We start from the raw sequence: 23,230 nt of genomic DNA, 5'->3' as shown, positions 1-23,230 counted from the left end.
TCACGTGGTGGCCGGCAGGTGTCGCCGCTGCCCTCAAAATTCTGCCCCAGCGCTTGGCTGCGCCCGCGGGCCCGGCGAGCGGCGGGGCAGGTGCGTGTGGTCAGCGCAGGTGCCTCGCGGGGTTGCGTGCACGTGCAGCCTCCGCAGGGCTCCCTCACGCGCACCGCACGCGGAGGCCGCCCCAGGGGAAAGCACGGCGAGCTGGGAGATGCGGGGTGCGGAAGAAGCACGTCTTAAAACCTCAAAGCCGCAGACCCCCAGGCGAGACGTGGCGGCGCTTAATCAGTTTGGGGAGTTTCTGTTAACGCAGCAGCACAAAGACGCAGGAGAATGCGGGGGCCGGCTGTGCGTGCACATCTTGGGGACGCGGTGAGACACAGGCCTGCTGGCCACGGAGGAGGGAGAGGAGGCAACCACAGCGTTGGAACCACAGGTAAAAAACACCTCCAGGCCACTTGCAGGGGCAGCGCAGCGAGGGCGCAGGGCGCTGGGTTGAGCCGCAGGGACGGAGTAAGCGCCCGCGGGCCTGCTGCTGCTTGGAAGGGGGTTGTCGCCGCCTAACAGTTAATTCCAAGCACCTGAGGCCCAACCACAAATGTCCGTTTAAGCAGAAGGGTGAGAACTTCCTGTGACGCGGGCTGACGCGGGCCTGGGTGGGGAGCCTGCCTGGCTCCCTCCCTGATTGACACCTGGTGGCGGCTCCCCCAGCCCTCGGGCCCAGGTCAGGAAGCCTGCGGCTGCCCCTGGCGTGGGGACCAAGCTCTAGCACCTGGCGCCCACCCCACTTGACATATGCCCGAGACCTCACTGGACGCATCCTGTCCACCCACAGAGCCGACACGTGTTAGGGCTATTTCTCGGGCGCCTGAGCAGTGAAGGGGTTCGTTGTGCCCAAACCCGGAAATGTCGTCCCGGATGGTGACACCCGCAGCCTGGCCTTGAGACTCACGTGGGGGTTTGGGGCCACACAGCACCGCGGGCTCTCTGAGGCCAGCGGCGGGCTGTGAGGGGCCACCCGGCGAGGGCCCCGGACGCTGGGCTCTGGTGAGCTTCCCTGGAGGGCACTGCGTCTGCAGGTGCTTCAGGAGAGTGGTGCCTGCCCTGTGAGGAGTCGTCCTCTCTGTGGGGAGGATGGGGCTGGCGCCTGGGCTCTGGCCTCTGTGCGGTTCTCTTGGCCACTTTATTATTTTTTTAAAGATTTTTAATAGAGATTTATTTATTTATGCATAGGCGTGGGGGTGGGGTGGAGTGAGAGGATTCACCAGAGACAGAGTGGGGAGCAGAATAGGTGGATTGACTAAAACATACTGCTGAGGGGAGTAGCGGGGAGACAGGAGAGGTCTGCTGTGCCATGTGGGTAGCTCCCTGGCCGGGGATGAAACTCGAGCTGCAGAGGCTGCGTACAGCTTCATAGATTGCATCTTAACACCTTGCGCCATCAGGGAGGCCCCTCTTGGCCACTCTAGCTCTTGGCTGTGATAAGCCCTAACCGCGAAGAGCCCCCAGGCCTGCATGTGCCCAGAAAGGGGCAGGTCCACGAGAGCCAGGCAGGATGGGCCGCTGGACCCGCTCAACATCACCAGTGGCGCCGAATAGAAGGGACGTGGAAACACCCCTGGTGTGCGGTGTAGAGAGCAAAGTGGGGTCCGGGCAAGGCTGCAGAGGCAGGGGGGTGATGACAGCCCGGGTGGGTCCTCGCTGATGGGGACACTGGGTCCCCAGTGTGCACGTGCTGTTGAGGGGCTCCATCCGGTACGTCAGCACACCCCCTGAGGCCTGAGATGACCTTGACAATGACGGGCGGACAGGGGAGTGCTTGGCTGAGCCCATCAGGGATGCCCAGGAGATGAGGGGGTGGCTCCCAAACCCCCAACTCCGTTTTACCTCAACTCCAGCAGCTCCACCATGTGAGACAAGCTGACTTACAATAATGACTTTATTTTAACATATTTAATTACAGACATAAAATAGCTGGGGAAGGGGATGAGCCCCAGCCTCGCCCCGCCCTGGGGCTGCCAGGAGGGGTGCAGTCGAGGCCTCCCTGATGACCCTCTTTCGGGTCTTCCTGTGGTGGGCCCTATTGCTTTAGCGGGGGAGGAGCCATGCAAACGAGGGGGCGGGGAAGCCCCGGGCCCCGCCCCGCCCCGCAGCCGGCCTCCCTCCAGAATGCCCGGACTGTGCCCCAGCCCTGCCTCTCCACCGCCTTCCTCTTTGTCCCGGGAGCAGACCCTCTGGTCAGCCCCCAAGCCCCCTCTGCAAACCTAAAGGGGAATAAATACAAACTTTACAAAGTAAAAGGGGGGTCCAACGTGGCCCTAGGCTGGGCCTGGGGCCGGTGGGGAGCGGGCCCGGCGGGGCCTCACATCATCCCCAGCTGCAGCAGCGTGCTGGCGTAGGCCATGGGCTTCACGTCGGGATGAGGCTGCGGAACCAGAGGCACACAGGGGCTTCAGGGGCGGCCGGGCACCGAGCTGTGGGTGCTGGTGCAGGGCTGGTGAGCCCCCAGCCGGCCCCTCAGCCCCCTCTTCCCAAGATCCAGACCCCGGGGGACTCACCACTGCTGTGAACTGGTGGAACTGGGGCCGCAGGTCGGAGCCCCGGAGGTGGATGTAGGAGGCTTTATTCCCCATCTGGTCGCTGTGGAGACAGGGGCGGAGCACCCGTGGGGTGAGGAGGAGGGGAGTGACGAGACCCGAGGTGGCTGGACGGCAGAAAGACCAGCAGCAAGGAAGGAGACAGAGCCCACAGCGAGAGCGAGGGAGAGAAGGGGGCCAGGCAGAAGGGGGATGAGGGGCAAGAGAGGGTGAAGGTGGGGAGCCAAGGGCAGCCCCACGGAGGGGGGACTCCAACGAAGCCCAGACTCCAGGCCCAAGAGCCCCTCTGAGCCCGAGGAGAAGGGGCAGAGGAACATGATGTCCGCAGCTGAGGGGACTGAGCCTGGTTTCCTGAGCCAAAGCGGGACAGGACAAGAGGTGGCGCTGGAGGAAGCCGGGGGGAGGGGGGGGGCGGTTATGAGGCGCATGTGGGTCCAGCTCTGAGGACACCACGAGGTTGTGGGAGGGGACGCCGGGCTCGGGCCAGGTCTGCGAAGGGGCCAGGGTGCTCTGTCCTGCACAGAAGCCCTTTTCCTGCAGATTCTTTGGGGGTGTGGGTGCTGCCCGCTGGCTTAGAAGGGGGCACGTGTGGTCACGGCAACACGGATGACAACGATCTTATCTATTGCATATCTCTGGAATTTTCTACCACGGGTTAAGCCACCAGTGGACTGGGCAGACGCGGCGGGTGGGGAGGCGGACGCACCAGTAGTTGGGGGCGGAGAAGACGGTGACGCAGCGGCCACTGTGCGCCACCTCGTAGCCCTCGGCCTTGACCTCGTGGCTGCGGATGATGTAGTCCAGGTGGTTCTCCTCCAGGAAGGCCTTGGTGACGTCAGGCCCAAACTGGCAGCTCACGCCCCGCTTGCTGACCGAGCGCCCATTCTGGGGAGACAGGAAGCTCAGGGCGCCCGCCTGCCAGCACCACCCCCACCCCACTCCCCGGGCCAGGCAGACTCACCTGCGGCTGTGGGTCTGACCAGAGCAGGTCGCACATGGGACCTGGGGAGCAGAGGGGATGTCAGGGACCCGCCCCCTCCCTGGGGGAGGCCACCACCCAGCCCAGAGGCCAGCACACCCTCCAGCACTGTGCTGGGGGCCGGCAGGGGACTCGCTCTGGAGAACGTGGGGCTCCCAGCTGGCCTCAGGCCTCTCTTCTGGGGGCTGCCCAGCGCCCCCATCAAACCCAATGCAACTGATATGGCTCCACAGCCAGGAGGGGCTCCTAACTGGGTTCAGATCAGGCCCCTCTCTCCTCCAGGCCTCGGGTCCCCCACTGCCCTAGCGCAGAGCCCCAGCTTCTCACCCAGGCCCGGGAGGCTGTACTAGGTCTTGAAACATCCAGTGTGAACCCATTTAAAGTACCCTTAAAATCCCCAAACCACTGGTCTCCAGCTGGTCCTCCCTCTAGGCAAGCTCTCCCTGGCGAGGGATCCCTGTGCTCACCTAGAACATTCAGTGAGTCTCATGCCTCTGCCACCTCCCAGGGTCTCCTCAGCGGCCACCATGGACCCTGCATCCCAAGTCTGCCCCCCACCAGCCAGAGCCCCAGTGCATCACTCCAGGGTCAGCAGCTGAACTCTGTGGACACGGAGGCCCCCCCACCCATCAAAGGGAGGCTGCAGTTCAGCCTCCAGGTCTTGCCAAGGGCAGAGTCCCTCGGGCAGTTCCGGGGTCACCCAGGACCTGAGTCCAGGCCGCGCTTCTCGCTGGAGGCACCGAGGCCCTGGGAAGGAAGAGGCTTCCTCCCAGCACCCCTCACCTGAATCTGGGGGCTGCCGATTCCTCTCGATCTTCCGGATATCGTCCAGGGTGACGCCGTCCTCGCTGAACAAGCCCCCGTGCATGATCTGGGGTTTGGAGTGGAGATGGCCATGTGAGGGGGATGCCAGCCCCGCCCTGTCTCCTCCTCCAACTTGCTTCACCAACACCTCTGCCTATAAGCGGCCCTCACGGTGGGGGTGCACCCCTGGGTGCCCGCTGCCATGCTCACCAGCACTTTGCCGTTGATGCACTGGGCCAGCGGAAGCCACTCGAACACCTCGCTGAAGAGCTCGTACATCTGGGCTGTGTACTTGGCCTTCACCTCGCCCTCGAAGCCGTAGATCTGGTTCATGTTGTCTGTCTCATGGTTGCCTGGCCAACAGCAGGAAGGGCTGTTTGTGGGTGCTCACTGCCCCACACAGAAACCCCACCGGTGCACTATCTCAGTCCCTCTTCTGGAGGAGTAAACTGAGGCTGAGACGCATACATGGGCACAAGGCCTGGCCCCGGCCCTGAGTGACTCCAGGTTTCCTCCCTGCGAACCTGCCGTGCTCCCCGGCTGGAGGTACCATGGGGGCAAGTCCTGGCAAAACACAGGCTGGGTGCCGAGCACCTGGACCCCCAGAGCAGCCACCACCGCTCACCCTCTCTTTTCCTAGAACTCCTACCCCACCACTGCCACCCGGGCAGCACTACCCTGGGGGGAGAGCAAGTCCCTGCCAGGGGCCCCACCTTGACCCCAGGCCCTGCAGCCTCCCAGCTCACCTCGAAGTAGGTGAAAGTGATCAGGGTACAAGAGCTTAAAGCCGAAGAGGGTGAGGATTACTTCTACAGAGAAAGAGCCGCGGTCCACGAAATCGCCATTAAATATCTGTCCTGCTAAGGAAAATGGGGTGTGCGTGCCTTCCCCAGTATCTTCAGGCCCCCAGGCCCTGGAAGCAACCCAAGAGTGAGGAGGCTGGTGCCCCTCAAGGCCTGGCTCCTGCCTCTCTCCTTGCCGTGGGGCCTGGCCCAGCAGCTGGGCTCTCTGAGCTTTGGGGGACACACTGAGGGCCCTAACCTCACCTGCTTCTCAGAAGGGGATACACCAGGTGGCCAGCTGCTTCAGCTCTGCCCAAATGCAGCCCCAAAGCCCCAGGGAGGCAGGACCCGCCCCTTCCAACACTGTGCATGCCCGGGGCAAAGGGGCATTCGCCAGGCGGACTCGACGCTGGCAAACCCCCGCTGTGGGCCACTCAGCACTTAGAGCGGTAGGTCACTCGTTCCTCTCAGTGCCCCTGGGAGGTGGCTGTGATCACCCCCATCCTGTAGCTGAGGAATCTGAGGCACCAAGAGGGGTGGACTGGTTGGGGGGCTGCGGGGCACTTATGCATTCGGCCTGCAGCAGCCCTGGACGGAGCAGCAGCACGGGACGGAGCAAGGGCAGGGCACAGACTGAGCACTCGCCGGGGCGGTACAGCGCGGAAGGCGGCCCGGGCTGCTGTCCCAGGGTGCAAGGCTGGCCTGCGCCATCCACCGGAGCAACCACTCAGGCTTCTCCCTTCCCAGATTTGGGCCTCTTTCTCTGGCAGGGGTTCCTCTCCTCTTGCACCCCAAATCCAGGTGGAAGGGTGGGAGGGGTCTGTTCTGAGGAAGGATACATAGGGGTTGGTCTCTGAGGGTAAACCGTTGAGCTCAAATATGTTGAGGAGGTCATAGAACTGGCCGTGGGTGTCCCCGCACACTGTAATCTTCTCTGTCTGGAAGAAAAGAGGCCACCGGAGAGGGAGGGCCCAGAGAGAGGCGTGGGGAGGGGGCAGAGGTGAGGGGAGGGGAGAGAGGTCAGGGCAGAGAGAACAGCCATGCAGAATACAGAGGCAGGGAACAGAGGTGAAGAGGCGGGGCAGGGACGAGAGCCCCTCAGGATGGGGAGATGCCAAGACAGAGGGCAGGCGGACCAAGCTGGTGGGTCTGAGTTTCTGAGCTCCGTGGCCCCTCCCCAGCCAGGGGGCCCACCCACCCGCCACCCCAGGCCGGCCCTCAGTGCACACCTCTTTAAGCGTCGTCTCCACCAGCGTGCTCAGCTTGGAGAGGACCTCTTTGACCTGGACCAGAATCTGGAAGGCAGGGCAGGCTGTGAGTGGGGCTGGCAGGAGGGCCTGGACTGGCCAGGAGACACCACTGGGGTGGGGTGGGGAGCGGAGGGGGCGGCCTGGACCAGGGTTGGTCAGCCAAGCGGCCCCCATCGCGACCAGGGTGGCCGCTAAGCGTGGGATCCCTTCACGAGGGCCTAGATTTCTAAGTTTCTGTTAAAATAATCAGCATCCATGTGTGAAGAAACATGGATGAATCCAGACATGGAACGTTTTAGAAACACCTGACTCAGACATGTCCAAGCGTCAACGTCAGGGAAGAGGCTGCCCACAAAGGCTGTTCTAGATGAAAGCGGGGAAGCAGGCCTGCAAGATGCCTGGATCCCAGGCCTGGAACCCAGATCCTCCTGGATTCTGGGTTCAAAGAAAGAATGTTTTGGGGAAAGCCGGAGGAAATGCAAACGTTCGCCTGGAAACGCAGACAGTCTTAGCCCTCCTAGGGCGGACATGGCCTTGACCACGTCGCGTGCAGCGGACAGCGAGTGCTGCTGGACTTATGGGCACCATCGGCCGGGCTGCTCAGGGGTCGAGGGGCCTACAGTCCCGTAAGAGGATGTCCCTGCCTGAGGAGATCGTGGCCATGGTGGCTGCGACTTATCCACAGTGGGTAAGAAGAACGCGCGTGCGCGGACACCTAACTACGTAGAAAGATTGAGAAAAAGTAAACATACCAAAATGTGAATAATGGGTGAACCCAGGAGAAAGGTGTGTGGGTGTTCATTGTACTCTTCTTTGGATTTTTTTCAGTAGGTTTGACTAATTTCAAATTTTAAATTTGACAATTTCAATTTTAAAAGTTGGGGACAAGATGTTAAGAAAAGGTAGGTGTCCGCTTCTGACTTCTGGTGAGAAAGCAGAAGTCAGAAAAGACGGACTCTCCTGATGAGAACAAGTCAATAGCCAATAAAAATTAAAAAAAAAAATAAACAAAAGCTGGCGAGAGAGGCTGCACAGAAGCCCTCGCGGCGGAGGCCTGCCCGCCCACGGCGTTTGCAGGGCCAGGTCTGCCAGGGCCGTGCAAGGGAGCCGGGGGCCGCAGTGGCCCAAACAGCCCCGCAGAACGACGCGCCCTCTCCTGGGAAGGAGTTCTCTCTGAGGAAGCACAGAGAGGAGACTCCCGGCCCCGGCCACAAAAGTGGGGGACGAGCCCAGAGAGCAGCGGATCCCCAGCGACTCAACCCTTTGGTGCAGGGCTGAAAAGAAGAGCACCCCGAGTTCCCAAAGGAGACTGAAGTGTGAAGACCTCCCTGGGGGTTGCCAGGGCTTGCACCCCAAGCCCTGCTAACAGGGGTCCCGATCCCCCTTAGAGAGCAGCTGAGGCGGGTGTGCTCCCGACAGTACCTGGTAGGCGCACTTCCGGTGCAGCTTCTTCTGGTCCTTGTACCACTGCATGAGCTCCTTCATGAAGGCGACCGTCACCTTGCCGTCCTCCAGCTTGGGCCCACTGTACTCGTCTTCAATAGCTGCGGGTCGGGCACCACCATCAGGGCTACTGCCCGTGAGGGTGGGAGGGGGCTGGACACCCCAGCAGGGGTGAGAAATGGGGTCCCCCACACCCACCAAGCCCTTTCCCGGAGGCTCCTGCCGTGCAGGTGGGCTCAGAGGTGGCTCCCTGCCCTGTCCTGTGTGCCCCTCGCCAGCACCCGCCTTTGATCTGTCAGTTACCGCTGCTCGCTCACTTGCTAACTAGCTGGGCATGTCTCTCCCCAGCACAGCGTCCGCTCTCTGCGGGTTCTGGCTGAATGGCAGGGCAGGACCTGGCACAAGCTGAGCTCAGCAGGGACCCGGGCAGTGGAGGACTGAGTCACCAGGGGGCCTAGAGGCGAGTCAGACATGGAAGGTCCAGAGGGCCAGTGGCTATTGCTGGGGGAGCATCCAGAGAACACAACCCCCAGCCCTCGATGTGAGCTCCCAGGACGGGGCCCCCCGAGGGAGGAGGCATATGCGGGGCCAGGACCCGGCCCACTCACTCATGCTCTCAATGTCCAGCGAGTCCACCACGGAGCGCTTGTGCTCGTCGCCCGCAATGGCCCGCTCGAAGGCCTTCTGCTTCACGACCTTGTTGCACTCCTGGTACTTCACTTTGGCGTCCTTGTCATGGGGCTTCACCTTCACCACCTAGGCGTGGAGGGGGGGTTCAGGCTGGAGTTGGACACACGTGCCCTGTCTGTCCAGTCCTGGCCCCGTGACCCCTGAAGCTGACCACTGGTCATCGTGTGATCTGGGACACCCTTGGGAGGCTCCTGCCCTCCCAACCGGGGCATTGAGGAGCCCGGATGTTGTCTAGGGGGCCCCTGGTTCCTCCCCGTCTGCGGAGCAGTGCTCAGCTCCAGGCACCCCTGGCCGGGGGCAGAGCAAGAGACGGGAGTAGCCCACGCTCATGCAGAGAGCCCACAACTGGCCTGCACGCTCAGCCTATCTTCTCGCCTACAAAACAGGGGAATAAAGGCCATAGGGCCTGGCAGAGGGGAGGGCAGGACAGCCAGCACCCCGCAGGGCCGTGTCCCTACTGTTGGTCTCTCCAGAGGGAGCTGCGGGACCAACCACTCCTCAGGTCTCACCTCTGCAGGCCCCAGAGGCCACCTGGGCTCCCGCGCCAGCTCTGCCAGCCACCAGTGGGGCAGCCTCAGGCAAGTTAGTCAGCCCCTGTGACTCAGTTTCCTTTTCCACCTGACAGGAGCGACAGCGCCAAGCCCGGCTGCCATGGGGCGAAAACGCCACCTGCTCACCCACTCCCCAGGGCTCTTTCCTGGCTGCTGTGCTGGCCCCGCCGGATCAGACACAAAGGCGCAGGGCCTGGAAGTGAACTGTCAGAAAAAGGAGCCACCCTCCTTCCCTGCCTCTGACCCCTTCCTACAAACTGACCTCCTGTTCAGAAGCAGACACACTGGACGCTGCCACTTTCTTGCTGTGTGACCTTAGGTGAGTGACTTTATCCCTCTGAGCCTCAGTATGACTATCTGTGGCCCTCAGTGTAACTTCTCAGAGGAGCCTGCGAGGGCAGTCACTCGCTAACCCCCGCGGTCAGTGTGGCTCCTCTCTGCGGAAGGTTGTGCAGACAGGCCTGTGGCAGGAAGCTGGGTCTCAGAGGGTGATGGCTTCCTCCCTGTCTGGGCAAGCTCAGGCCCAGGCATCCTGCCAGGTGGCTCCACCTGGAGTGTAGGTGTGGCACAAGGCTTGGGAGGCCGTCCCAGACATCGCCAGTGTTCCCAATGGGGAGAGGTTATGAGTTTACACCCTGGGATAAAGTCCAAACCACCACTTGGCCGAGCCGGGAGGGCCCGCTCACCCCGCCACTTTGTTCGCCCGCACACCCAGCCAGGCTGAACTCAAGCCCACGTGTGCCTGCTCCCTCTCACCTCGAGACCCGGCAGAGGCTGCCCCTGGCCCAGATTCCTCTTTCCCACCTCCAGCCGTGTCTCGCTCCTCCTCCTCCAGGCCCCAGGCTGGCCAGTCCCAGTCCTGAGCACAGCAGGGACAGTCAAGTCTCCTCACTGGAAGATGCCTGGGGAGGCTGAGTCCAGCCAGGAGCGCAGGCCCCAGGGGATGGGTGAGCCTTAAGCATTTCCTCCCAACTGGCCACTGCTTGAAGCCTGAAGTGGAGGGTGGAGACCAACACCGGTGGTGGGGGTGGTGGGAACAGTGGAGCGGGAGCAGGAACAGCACGGCCGCTTCCTGAGTACTTGCTCTGCACCCGACACTGCTATGAGCAATCAACACGCTTGTTTCAGCCTCGAAGCAGCTCCATGTGGTGTCATTATGATCCCCACTTGACAAGTGAGGAAGTGGAGGCTAAGAGAGGTGACCTCACCTGCCCGGGCAGGACCCAGCTCTCTCCGGCCCAGATGCGTGACCTCCACTGGGTACCGTGTGCTCCCCCTGCTGCCTCCCTTGTATCGGCAGCCCGAGCGCCATCCAGGTTGGCAGGATGGGTGGGGGTGAGCGCACATGGGCTCAGGCCAGCCACCAGGCCTTACAGGGAGGGCAGCCTCCCCAGCTTCAAGAAAGTGGGGAGGGGTCCGGTACCCCTGTGCAGGGTTGGCATGACGACCTGCATCACAGGTACACCTCGCCTTACCACCCGCAGATGTGTGGAGCCCAGTGGGCCTGCAGCCCCTGCGTGTGCCTGCGTCCTGCAGTCACAGGGGCCTGCTCTTTAGACCCGACACCACCGCTCGTGCCTAACAGACCGCGAGGGTGCCATGAGCACCACAAAACCCACACGGCCATGACGCGCTTCCCCTCACAGGTGTCAGGTGTGCCCGGGCTGGCTGCAAGGTCAGCTATGCAGAGGCGCGATAGGGAGACTGCCAGGGGGCTCCCTGCGTCCCTCCGCACAACTACACATGGCGCTGGGGTAGAAAGTGGCTCCTGAAGTGGCACCATCAGCTGGCAGCACCACAGCTCAAATCGCAGAAACACCAAGCAGCAGAGACCCCGGGGAAGGCTCGGGCGGCGTGCTCGGGAGGGGGGTCTGTGGACCCCAGGCAGGCGACACCCAGCAGGCCCCAGCCCACTCTGGACGTCCACTCCCATGTCTGCGGCAGCGCCTGTGGCCTCACCGCGAGGGACGCGCCAAGGCCATCAATTTCTGGGCAGGTTTTGCCTCCCAATGAGTTGCCCGAACAACTGTGGTTTTCAGAACAGCTTGGGTTTGGGGCTGGGGTGAGGGACTGAGACCGCAGCCGGGCGGCCACCTGACGAGCGGAGGGCCACGCCGCTCACAAAGTAAGAGAACGAGAAGCTGCCAGAGTGGCCGGGCCACCCGCGGCCAGCCGGCGGGAGAGGAGCATCCAGGGTGAGCACGGCCAGCGAGACCGCACAGCGTCGCCTCACCCCACGGTCGAGACCCGTGAGTGACGCTGGGAAGTCACGCCCAGCGTCCCTTGGTCAGAAACAGAAGAGGCGGTGGCGTGGACCTGCCTCCGGGACCAGGCTGTCACACGCTGAGGCCTCAGGGGAGGGACCTGCCCGCTGGGCCTTGGCTTCCCCCATCAATGAGGGCTGGCACGTGCCCCCGTGCAAGTTGGCAGGCAAGGTCACAAGCTCCTAGGCCAGGGCCCCGGCGAGCAGGGAGCTGGTATCGGCCACAACTCCCCCTGCAACTGCTGCGCACCCACGGGCTCGCAGCGCCCTCGGAACCCACGCGCAGGGCTGCGTGAGAAGCCCGGATGCAAACCATGGTACCCACCAAAGTCCCACAGCCCCAGCAAAGGGCAGGATGTGCGGGCGCCCACCTGAGCTCCCAGCATGGGGGAGGGGCGCGGCTCCTGAGGACCCAGTCTGGGGCAAGGGTCCCCTGGGAAGGGTGGACTTGCGGATGAGGGGCTGGGAGGGGGATTTCCACACAGATCCCCCCCTGGCGGAAGCAGCATGGAGACACCGCAGCTTGTCCCAGAGCCCCCAAGGCCCTCCCTGCAGGCGGCAGCTCTTGCCCCGGACACCTCAGAAGAACTGGCGCCGAGGGGCAAGCGGCACCCATCCTAACTGACGCCCAGCGCGTGAACCTCACATCACATCCTCGTGACGCGCAAGGCGGCGTGCTGGTTCCTGGTCCCCCAGAGCAGGAGGCCGAGCGGGGTGCAGACCTGCCCGCCTGACCTCGGAGTCGCCGCGCACGCCACACGAGCGGCCTCCAGCCTCCTGACCGCACTCCCAGGACAGGTACTTTACAGCGCGCCAACACGCACCTGCTCGCGGGGGGCATCATTCTTCACCAAGGAAACGCCTCTCCCAACAAGGAGCCCCCTGTTCGCTCCAGCTGGCGGGGCAGCAGCTCAGGTCCCGACGCCGGCTGACTTCCCGGCCGCTCACGGAGGCCACTCGCGGGACTCAGGCTCTAGACCCCACCCGCCCCCCGTCACTTCTCTGCTGGGCAGCCTTGGAGGGCAGCCCCCTCTGGACTCAAGGCTCCGTCCTGCAAACCAGGCTGACCGGGAAGAGCCCACACGGAGAAGCGCCCACACGGAGCCCGGCGCGGCGAGCGCTCGGAGGGCACGGGCGAGGGCGGGCAGGCCCTTCACCAGAGGGCTCTGGCCAGGCGCCCTCAGGCTCCTTCCCTCCCCAGGGTCAGCCCTGACTCCACCTCACAAGACGGCGCGGGAGGGCAGGAGGGACACTTCAGGTGGGGCGTGGCCCCAGGGCCTCACCCCGCTGCCCTGTGTGGAGCCTGGCGCCTGCGGGGGCTGGGAGGGCAAGGAGGCGCAGCGGGAACACCCGCGCACGGGGCTGGCTGGTGACCTGACTCGGGGCAATCCCAAAAAGTGGTGGCAGCCCCCTCCATGGCACCCGGAGGTCTGGGGTGAAGCTGAGTGGATGGAGCCGGCTGGCCGGGCATCTCCGCCTCATGGAGCATGTGGGGTGCAGCACCGCCTGGGCCCAAGGAGACAACCCCACCCCCCACCCCGGGAAGGACTTGCCTGCACCCTAGGCAGTGTGAAGACCCGGGGGCAACCTGTTCTCACAGGCCCGGGCTCGGGGCACCTTCTATCTGCTGTCCCCACTTTTCCATCCCCAGCAGGGCCCTCCCCACACTTGGGGCCCTGCCCCATCCAACCCCAACTGTCTTTCTGGGTCACTTGTGGCTGAGCCTCCAGCCCAGTGACCTTTACTCACGGGCCTGCAAAGCTTGCCAGCAGGAGGTGGCCTCTGCGCCTGTCCCTGCTCCCCAGACGAGGACACCAAGGCACACAGGGCGAGGGCTGGCTGGGGCCTGGCCTGGGTGCCCACATTCCTAAGGACTCAGTTCTGCTGCCCCTTTTCGCCCCATCCTCCTGGATGTCACCCCAGCCTCTCCTCCATTCTGCCCCTCAGTCTCTAAATCACCCCGCTCCACACCTCTGCCCCCGCCCCCGACGCAGGTGTCCCCTGGCGCAGGGCCTGGCTCCAGCCTTCAGCGGGCCCCAGGCCAGCACCAGCAGCAGCCCGGCCGCCGCCTGACCCGGCTCCTCCCCCACAGCCCTCGGCGCCTGGTCATCCCTCCCTGCACAGCGGATGCCACTGTGATGGACGGAGTGAAAAGGCGGAAAGCAGGGGTGGTGTATTCATTCAGTGATCGTGGCGGAACCCCGGTCTCGCCAGTCCTGCCAACCCCGCTCTCAGGGAGCGGCCTCTGATGGGGAGACACTGGCTCCAGGGCCGGCAGCGTGAGGGAGGGCAGGTGACCCAGCCCTCAGGGCCTGTCTTCTCATCTGCCTGAGGGGGGCGACCACCGTTCCCACTGCAAGGGCTGCCGCGAGGACTGGGCGTGGACAGGGTGGGAGGCATGCCAAGGCTGTCGTCCCCCAGCCCAGTGCATCTGGCCCTCGGCCTCTACCTGGCTCAGGTACCAAGAGCTGGTGCTTGGTCCTGGGTCCACTCACCGTCTCATAGTCGCGCAGGGCGGCCCGGAACTTGCCCAGCGCCATGTTGCTGGCCGCCCGGCGGTAGTAGCCCTTGATGTACTTCCTGTCGATCTCAATGGCCCGCGTGGCGTCCGCCAGCGCGTAGCCATAGCACTCCGTGCGCAGGTAGGCCAGGCTGCGGTTGCCATAGTAGATGGCATTGCTGGGGTTCAGCTCGATGGCCTGGCTGTAGAACTTGATGGCGTTCTCGTAGTCCTTGGCTGTGGAGATGGAGGAGGAGGCATGAGCCAGGGCTACTGCCACCCAGCAAGAACAGGCCCAGGGCTGGACCTCGGCCCCACCTCCCCATTTACAGTTGGGAAACTGAGGCCCATGCCTGAGCTCAGACATGTCTCACCAGGTGTCCCTTCTTCCCTGATGCAGCCCAGGCTAGCGCAGGCCCAGGCCCAGATCACTCCCCCACGCACACCCAGCTGACCACTGCCCCTCAAGGCTGCATGCGGGGCAGACCTCTCAGGACTTCAGGGCGTCTTCCAGACGCCTCCCTGGCCCAGAGAGGATGTGCGACCCGACGCCAGGGCAGAGACATGAACCAACAGGGTCTGTCCAGAACCCCTTGGCTGCCAGCTGCACTCCCCAGCTCCCAGGGAAGCAAACCACCCGAAGAGGGCAGAGCAGGGAAGGAGGAATCCGGTCAAGAAGGGGACGCACCAGCAGAGACCCAGACGGGCAAAGAACCGGGGCAGAGTTGAGCATTCCCAGAACAGCAGATGGGTGCCCTGAGCCAGGGGTGCATAGGCACAAACATCCAAGTTCCCGGACCAGTGAGAGGTGGGCTGGCCAGGTGCAGGGTCTGGACACGGATGTTCTAAGCGTGGAGTAACAGGATGTGACATGTGGCCAAGGGGCAAGGTCGAGCTGATCTGAACGGAGCCAGGCTGGGCATGCGCATTACATCCCAAGGCCGGGATCCTCACATCGCCAGGCACAGGCACCTTCTGGTGCTCACTTTATAGAACAGCCACAGAGGTCTTGTTCAAGGTCACACCCCGGTCTGCAGCTGCAGACCCAGGCTCGGGTCTCGGCACCGTCTGGTGCTCACTTTATAGAACAGCCACAGAGGTTTGGTTCAAGGTCAAGCCCCGGTCTGCAGCCTCGGATCTCTCCCACATGCCCAGCAGACAGGCAGGACACTAGCGTGCTGAGGCCTGCCCCCCGATGAGGGGACAGAGGCTCAGAGAGAAAAGTTCCAGCTGAAAAGAGCACACGGCGAGTCGCAGGTAGAGACTCGGCCAGGCCAGCACCCAAATGCTCTCACTCACCCTGCAAGCCACAGGGCCCTGGGCAGGGGCCGGGGCAGGTGGCTGGGCCATTCCCTGCCTCTTACTAGCTGGGTGTCTTCCTGCACCCGCCTGAAACAGAGTCTCAGAGTCCTCCCGCCACTCAGCCTGAAGCGAGAATTCTCCAGGACGCTGACTGCCGTCCAGTAAAGCGGGGCTTTCCTTTGTTGGCTTCTTGGCTTACCATCCATCTCAGGAACCCCCGGGAGGGCAGGGGCCCCATCTGACTGACGTCAGCGCGCCCCTGCCCTGTCTGAGGACACAGCAGCCACCGGCCCTACCCTCCCGGGGCTCACAGTCCTGTGCGTGTGTGCGTGTGCACACTGGGGGGAGGGGACCCGGATCCGTCCTCAGAGTGATGACTCAGAGCGCCGAGGGCTGGGGCAGCCCAGGGGAGATGCTGGGGCTGAGCCGCGGAGGTGAGAGTGAGTCAGGGGAAGAGAATGAATGAAGAGGATCGCGGGCCCGTGTGAATGGCTCCCGAGTGAATGAACAAAGAGAGCCCGGGAGAGGCATGAAGACACACACATACACCCCCCCCCCCCCGCAGGTCCCGGGGAGACAGGCAGAAACCACGGCCATTCCTCCTGCAGGCTAACATCCGGCTGACTTAGCTTTCAAACGGTTTGGACACCCCCTCTTCGTCCCTAGGACTGTGGAGCCTAGAAGAAAGGCCCAGGACTCCCCCAAACAAGCAAAGGCAGGGCCAGACAGCCCAAGTCTGACCAGGCCTCCCTGGAATGCCAGCACCTTGGAGGGCTCTTTCCAGTGGCCCTTGGCAGGTAAAGAGCTACCTGAGGGCTCGGGCGGGGTGGAGCCTGGGGTCAGGCTCTGTGGCTCCCTCCCTGAGCCTCAGTTTGCTCACAATTTGGACTCGCATGGGCCCTGCCTCATGGTGAGCTGTGACCAAATATGTCTGAAACGTGGTGGCCGCAGAAGGTGCTCAGCAGGCAAATGAATGACTGAGTGAAGGGGGGGGGCGGAGCAGAGGAAATGGGAGGGGCCTGTGTCACCCCACGAGTTCACTTAATCCTTGAGACAGCCCCTGTTTCAGAAATGAGGAAAATGAGGCCCAGGGAGGTTAAGCCATTGAGGGGCCACACAGCAGGTAAGAGGAAGAAATAATATCTGAACCCAGGCAGTCCGAGCTGTTAACCATGACCACATCTCCCAGACCTGGCGGCCTCAGAAGGGCAGGGACTGAGGCCCAGAGAGGGAAAAAGGGCCAAGCAACACTGGGACCAGGCTCTGTCACCCCCAGTCTCTGGAAGGGCCTGAGTGCAGAGTGGAGGCCCAGCCTTGGGTGAAGGGGGACCGCTGAGGCCCTAGAAGCCCTCTATCCCCACTGGGTGCGCACAGGTCCAGGTGAAGGCCCTGGGGTCAGGAACACATGGTGAGGAAGAGGGATATCCGCTCACTGCTCACACATGCTGACCTTGGGCGTGCGGTTTCACTTCTGAGCCCCAGCTTCCTCTATAAAACAACACGGCTGCTCCTCCCCCTCTCTCCAAGTGTCCCCGGGAGGATTAAACCAAGTGGTGTACCTGGCCACCACAGGGGCTCAATTAAGGCGAGCTGTAATTATTCTTTTTATTGTTATTCCCAAAGCCTGGGGGCTGGGGCTCCAGCCTAGAGCGGCCTGCCAAACAGCCAGGGCCTGGGTCTGGAGGGAAGGTCTCCTCCTGCCAGCTCAGTGTCAGGACCCCTGGCTGCCCGCCCAGCCCCCCACCCTGGAGGGGGGGCATCCTGAGAGCTCAGATCCCAGTTCCTGGGGGGGGGGGGGGAGCAGGGCCCCCTCCCAACATCTTGCAGTTTCCCAGAATTCTTATGAGGCCTCAGCATCAACCCCCATGCCTTGGGCTCCTCTTAAGCCCCATTTTAGAGACAGGTCCATCTTGCATGTCTCTCCCCACCCGAGGTGGAGAATGGGCCTGTCCTGAACACCCCCGACCCCTCGACCCCCAAAGCCTGGCAATCACCTGTTCTGTCAAGTCAGCCTCCAGGAAATCTCCCTCCCCACCCTGCTCTGGCCTCCCTCCTGCCCAAGTTCCTGCCCCTCCAGAGGAGTCTTTCTAAAGCACAAAGCTGACCCTTTCCTACCCAGAACCATCTGCGGCTCCCCAGAGTCCTCAGCAGAAAACTTGGGGTGGCACCACAGGGGCCTCCCCACACTCCTCCCTCACTCCAGCCCGAGCACTTCCTGGGGTCAGGGTCACCTTACCCGGCCTTCTTTCTGTCTCCACGGAGTTCCCGCCTCCCTTCTCCAGCCGCGCAAGCACTTCCTTTCTGAAGCGTCTCTGGCACCAGCTGCCATCGCTCCAGCATAGGCAGCAGCACGAGCAAGCTCACCTGTCACCTAGTCTGCCCCTGCTCTCCAGTCTGGCCTAGGTGTCCAGTCTCTACCAGGAGGTCGGGGATCTTTTTCAAACACTGCAGCTCTTTTCAAAGCTTCCATGGCTCCTCAGCACCCTCCAGCTCCCTACCAACTGCTGGATGGCATCCAGAATGACTCTCGCACCCCACCCAGCCCAGAAGGCTTTTCCTGCAGCCCCAGCTCTCCCTGTCTTAGCTCCTGGTTGCTCGAGTTGGACCGCACCTTCCCGCTCTGACTAGGTCTATGCTCCCCTGGGGGCGGTTCTCTTCTAGGGCTCTACACCCCTCTCACCGTCTCATCTTTTCCATGGCTTTGCTGACCCCCCACCCTGCAGGACCCATTCCTCTTTCTGCTGGAGCATACTCTCTCTAGTCTCTTTTATCCTTACAAAAAAAGAAAGGAAAAAAGCAACCTCCTTCCGTCCATTTCTCCACTCCCTTTTAGAAACAGTCCCCAACATCTGCTATCATCACCTCCTCGCTCCCCATTCATCGCTTCCCTCCCAGTCGGCTACCACCCCCACCTGCCCCAGATGCTCTGGTCCAGGTCACCACTAACATTCATGGAGCCAAATCCAAAGGCCAGTGCTCAGGGCTCCTTGGCAGCATTCGACCGAGGGCACAGTCCCTCTTTCTAGAAACACTCTCTTCTCTCACCTTTCCTGATGTTCCTTCCGCTTCACCAACCACTCAGTCTCCTCATCTTCTGTTCTCAACATTAGAATTCTTCCAGATTCCGTCCTAGGCCCCTACTTCCCTAGGTGACCTCATCCATTCCCAGGGTATTCCATTCCATCCACGGGGGGGGGGGGGGGGGGTGGGAAGAGCTGGTGCCCAAATTCTTCTCCTCAGGGGTCCAGACTGGCCTACCTGTCTACTCAAGGTCTCCTCCTGGATGGCTGAGTAAAATCCAAACTAGTCTTTGCAATGACTTATGAGACCCTGCACCATCTGGACAGTGTCCTAAACTTATTTTGCACCAGTCTCCCTGCTAACTCCATGAAGTTCCAGCAACACCAGACTCCTTTCAGTTTTCACCTCAGTGCCTTTGCATGTGTGGCGGCACCTACCCAGAATACATCTCCCCAACTCTCCCTCAGTCTTCCCCTCAGTAAGGGCTTCCCTGACCACTCAATCTCAGCAGCCTCCAACAAGCGTCTCTCTTTCACATGCTGCTGGGGTTTTTTCAAAGCACCCATGACAACTTCTAAGTATCTTATTATTTGTGTGTTTACTCAATGTCTGATTCTCCTAGTAAACTGCAAGCTGTGTGAGGGCAGGGTCTCCCTGGCTGCTCTATTCAGCCTAGAACAGTCCTGAGCACACAGCAGGTGCTCAGTAAACATGTTGAATTAATAAAGGAATCGGTACCCCCACAGATTACTCTTTTCTAAGTTCCTAAGTCATTATTCTTGGGATTGCCCCCACCTTCACTCTCAAGCCCCCCCAATCCCTTTTCGTCACTTAACAACCAATCTCCTTCCTTGCCTTCTAATCCATTCCCCATCTCCACAATCCCCTGCTCTATGGGGGCAGTTTCCCCCAAGCCCTACTTGGTGCCACCCACCCCAGGTCTCCCCACCGGGTAGCACCATCACTCCCCGGTGCCGTGTCACCACCCAGTAGCTCCCTCCTCGGGTCTCACCATATACTAGCACCTCTCGGGGGTTCACACTGGGTAGTACCCCCATTCGCGTTCCCCTCCCGCTTCACACTGGATAGAGCCCGCCTCCGTCTCCCCACTTTGCAGCACACGCTCCGGACGCCACTTCCAGGTGTCACCCCATCTCTCTGAAGCCCCCGTCTGTCGCCACCCGGTAGCGCCATCCTGGGCCTCCCCACGCCGGGTCACTTGGTCGTGCCTGCCCCGCGCCCAGGCTGCCGCTCCGCGTTGCCATGGTTCCGCGCGGGCCGGCACCCCTAGACCCCAGACGCTCTCCACCCTTCCTCGCCCCTCCAGGGCGGGCGCACCTTTGAAGTAGTCGTTGGCCTGCGTCTTGAGCTCCTCCGCCCGCTTCAGAGCGCCATCGGCCGGGGGCTCGTCCCGGGAGGGCTCCGCACACTCAGTCCGCTCGCCCTCCGCCATCGCCATGCCGCAAAGCGACCCCCACCCTGGCAACGGCCGCCAGCGGCACCCGGCCGAATCGTCGCGAAGGAGTGCCGAGTTGCCGCCGCCGCTGCTGCACAAGTGTCGTAAAGCGCGGGCCCCGAAGGCGCCCTTGGCGCGCCTGCGCAGGACCCTTTCGCCACAGAGCGCGCGGAGGACAAGGTGACCAGAGGGACTCCAGTCGGCGCCCTTCCTAGGATGAGCCAATGGGGACGACGAAAAGGGGCGCGCGGGGAAAAAGGGCCCGGCGTGACCCCTGCGCCCAAAGTTACCACGTTCCGGGGCCTCAGAAGTTTCTCTGGTCTTAAAGCGCGATTGCCCCGCGGGCTCCTAGGGTGGGTGGGTGGCTACTGCCGCTGGGTGGGTGTGGCTGTTCCGCCAGGCACCACCAAGTCCAAGGCGCTGCGAGAGCTGGCGTCTGTGAATTACCAGTGTGACCTTGACCAAATCTTCCCTTCCTGGGGGGGCCTCAGTTACCCCTCTGAAAAATGGGTGGTTTCTCAAAACAACAGAACCAACCTTGAGGGTTGATATTTTTAAATTAACTGGAAGTGCCCTGAATCCCCAACCCTTGAGCTAGATCAGAATTTTTTTGGTTTTGGCATCATTCTTCTTCCCAGTCACCTTCCATCCCACTTCCCCAGCTTCCAAGTTTCTTCACTTCCCTTAAGGAAAAAAAACTAAATTTTCCAGTGACCGAGGAGACCCTGAATAGGAAGGCGACGTCTCCACATGCCAACCCTGCACGCTGATCTGGCTTCTCTCCTGGAAGCACAGACTATCCTCCCCCCAAACCTTTCTGTCCTGTTGTCCCAGGGCACCCCACGCACAGGTGACCTTTGGGAGTCAGGAGTGCCTGTTGGTCTACCCATTAACAGTCAGTCTAACCCCACCTCTCCCACTGCCCCCACTACTGCCAACTATCATCCTAGAAGTAGATAACAAACTCATCTCCATTTTACAAATGAGAACACTTGACATTTGCGCTTGGCCAAGGTCATATAAGAAAGTGGCAGAGCCACAACCTCAATGTCCCACCGATTCCCAGTGTTCTTGATTCCTGCCCTACTGTTGTTTCTCGCTCTGGAACCCATCTGGTGAGTTAGATTTTTGAGCTTTTGTGTGCATGTTGGGGAGTGCAGGTGTGTGTGGGGGGGAGGTTCTGTAATGGATCTGAATGCCTAGATTTGAGTCTAACACAGTGTGACCTTGGGAAATGATGATCTTTTCTTAACCTCAGTTTCATCTTCTCTCAAATAGGGATAATAATTATACCTATTGTATGGGATCGTCATGGCACAAGACCAGCTTTGCAGCGGTCTGCCAGCCACCCAAGCAGCAGCTTCTGTAAGCTGAGTAGTAGCAGCGGTTGCCTGTCCTGCTGCCCCAACTTGTGCACATAGAGGCCAGTTTTGTAGCTGTTCCCTCTACTGCTTTCCAGTCCAGCATCTGAGTTGTCCCAGCCTGGCCCTCAAACTGTTGCGTGGGCTACTGTGGTGTCACCTCAGCAGCCCCACCTGTGAGCATCTCCAGCTGCCACTGTGAATTGTATCCTGCCCATTGCTTGCTGGTGTGCCACCATCTCCAGGCCCTCATTAAAGGGACAGCAACCTCTTGCACAATCAGCCTTTGATGGGAACTTCTGGACTCTGGACATTCTGGGTGAGACCGCTGGCCACAACTGGCCAGCAAAACTCTTTTCTTTTTCCCAATTACCTGTTAAATAATCCCTGTTGTTATTCCCAGAGCCTTAGTGATCTTGCAACTGAGTCCATGGGTCTGCGCTGTCTTTGAGCTCTAAGCACTGCTATAGCACTGTTTTGGGATTACCGGGAGGTTGTTAAGATCACAAGAGAGTAAATATTTTCTTATATCCACTTCATTTAGGAGTGGGGTAGAGTGCTTAGAGATGTGATGGGATGGGACACTCCCAGGTTGTTGGGGCAGCTGGGGCAAGCAGGGAAGACTTCCTAGAGGAGGGAAGTTGAAGTATGAGTAGGAGAAAAACAAGTGAGGAAGGGAGGAAGACACTTACAGCAGAGGGAACAGCAAGTACCAAGGCCTGAAACTGCTTTCCTTCGAGATGTGCAACACAGGAGTGTGCAACACAGGAGAGGGGTTATGAGGATGATATAAGGGACCACGGCACACAATGCACACCCGTCTGCACATGATTCTGTAGCCACTCAAGTCCAGAGTCGTCACAGACAGACACCAGCACACAGAATTACAGTGTCAAACAGGGGCCTCCCACAAGGGGTTAAGCACTGTGAAGCTATCCGCAGCTACTGCAGCATGAGTTCAATCCCCTAGCTGGCCAGAGAGCTGACCCACGTGGTGTAGCAGCTCTTCCTGTCTCACCCGCTGCTCCCCGCAGCAGTGTATTTCAGTAGACCCACCCATTCTGCTCCCCACTCTATCTCTGGTGGATCCTCATCTCAGGTGCTCCCTCCGCACCTCTGGCCTGTACTCCAGTTCTTACATGCATAAATAAATAAATCTTAAAAAAAATAGTGTCAAGCAGGCCCACACACGTCTACAGAACCTCAACACCACACAGGCACAAAAAGCCCCACATCTCCCACACTCAGGAAAGCATAAATCTAGAGTAACCAGAAACACACAAAAGGCAGACTCATTCTACCCACATACACATATAGAAAGAAGTACACCCCCCAACACGCACACAGATTCACAGAATGATCTCACAAAGACTCATACGCACAGAATGACATCACCAGACACATGTTACATAGACTCATGCAGAGGACACATATACAATCACAAAGTGACATGGACACCCACCCAATCACCCGTGCACCCACACCCCTTTGAAGGGACCCCACAGATCAGTCAGCACACACAATTCTGGTGCCTACCAAGGCGAGGTCTTTATGGTGTACAGATTAGTGAGTTTCAGAGTCAATGTGGCTGGTCTGCCCCCCCCCCCAGCTCAGTACAGTTCCCTCCATAGAGGGCCAAGGTCACCCCTAAAAGAGGGGATCCCTTCTCCCCCCATAGCACCAATCTGGACAGGCCATACCCTGACAAATCAGTGAGAAATGCCTTCCAAAAAGGGGGGAGGTAGTCTGAGGGAAGAAGCCTTCCTGTGGGAGACCAAGAACAGCACCATCATAGAAGGGGCACCAGGAGTTCAGAGGGACACAGCAGTGGCAGGGGTGGCCTGGGGTGGAGAGAACTGATGAGCCCCGGCCGCTCTCCCCACTCTGTGATAGGCAGACTGGGCTGTGCGTGTGCCTGTGCAGCTAGGGCTATCTCCTGCATTGTGAGGGAGCCCAGATCCTTCAGATACCTGGGTAAAGTTTAGGGAGTGGAGGTGGTTTTAGGACAGCTATTTTAAAGGGGAGAGACTGAGAATGGCTTGTACTTGAAGTCCATGAGTAGAGGGATGGGGCGGGGGTGGGGGGTAAGGACAAGATTGGGAAGATTTAAGACAGAGACTAGGAACTGGAGCAAGTTGAGCAGGTGGGAAACCCAGAGGGTGGGGTTCTGGAATCAGGAATCAGAGGTCGCAAGAGTCAGAATCAGAGGAAATGCAAGGTGAGATCCCTATTCT

The 23,230-nt window shown here is 60.8% G+C and overlaps 1 protein-coding gene across 2 annotated transcripts; it reads right to left on the bottom strand.

The window, feature by feature from the left end:
* Positions 1-2,359: 2,359 nt before the first annotated feature.
* Positions 2,360-19,755, bottom strand: PPP5C (protein phosphatase 5 catalytic subunit; the record flags this gene model as incomplete). Of its 2 annotated transcripts, XM_084257926.1 has the most annotated exons (13): positions 2,360-2,422; positions 2,556-2,637; positions 3,301-3,479; positions 3,556-3,596; positions 4,357-4,444; positions 4,588-4,730; positions 5,124-5,229; positions 5,999-6,097; positions 6,389-6,454; positions 7,832-7,953; positions 8,461-8,608; positions 13,852-14,093; positions 19,518-19,755. In XM_084257926.1, the coding sequence occupies 13 exons, from the start codon at positions 19,636-19,638 to the stop codon at positions 2,360-2,362; spliced, it is 1,500 nt and encodes a 499-aa protein (XP_084114052.1). The 2 variants fall into 2 exon arrangements, with proteins under 2 accessions (XP_084114052.1, XP_084114051.1); XM_084257925.1 differs by lacking the exon at positions 6,389-6,454 and having other exon boundaries at positions 19,518-19,638.
* Between the last annotated feature and the right edge of the window lie 3,475 nt (positions 19,756-23,230).

The sequence above is a fragment of the Talpa europaea genome (genome assembly GCF_964194135.1).
Source record: "Talpa europaea genome assembly, chromosome: 16".
Lineage (NCBI taxonomy): Eukaryota > Metazoa > Chordata > Mammalia > Eulipotyphla > Talpidae > Talpa > Talpa europaea.
Note: the sequence above shows the minus strand (reverse complement) of the source record. Positions and strands in the feature narration are given on the sequence as shown.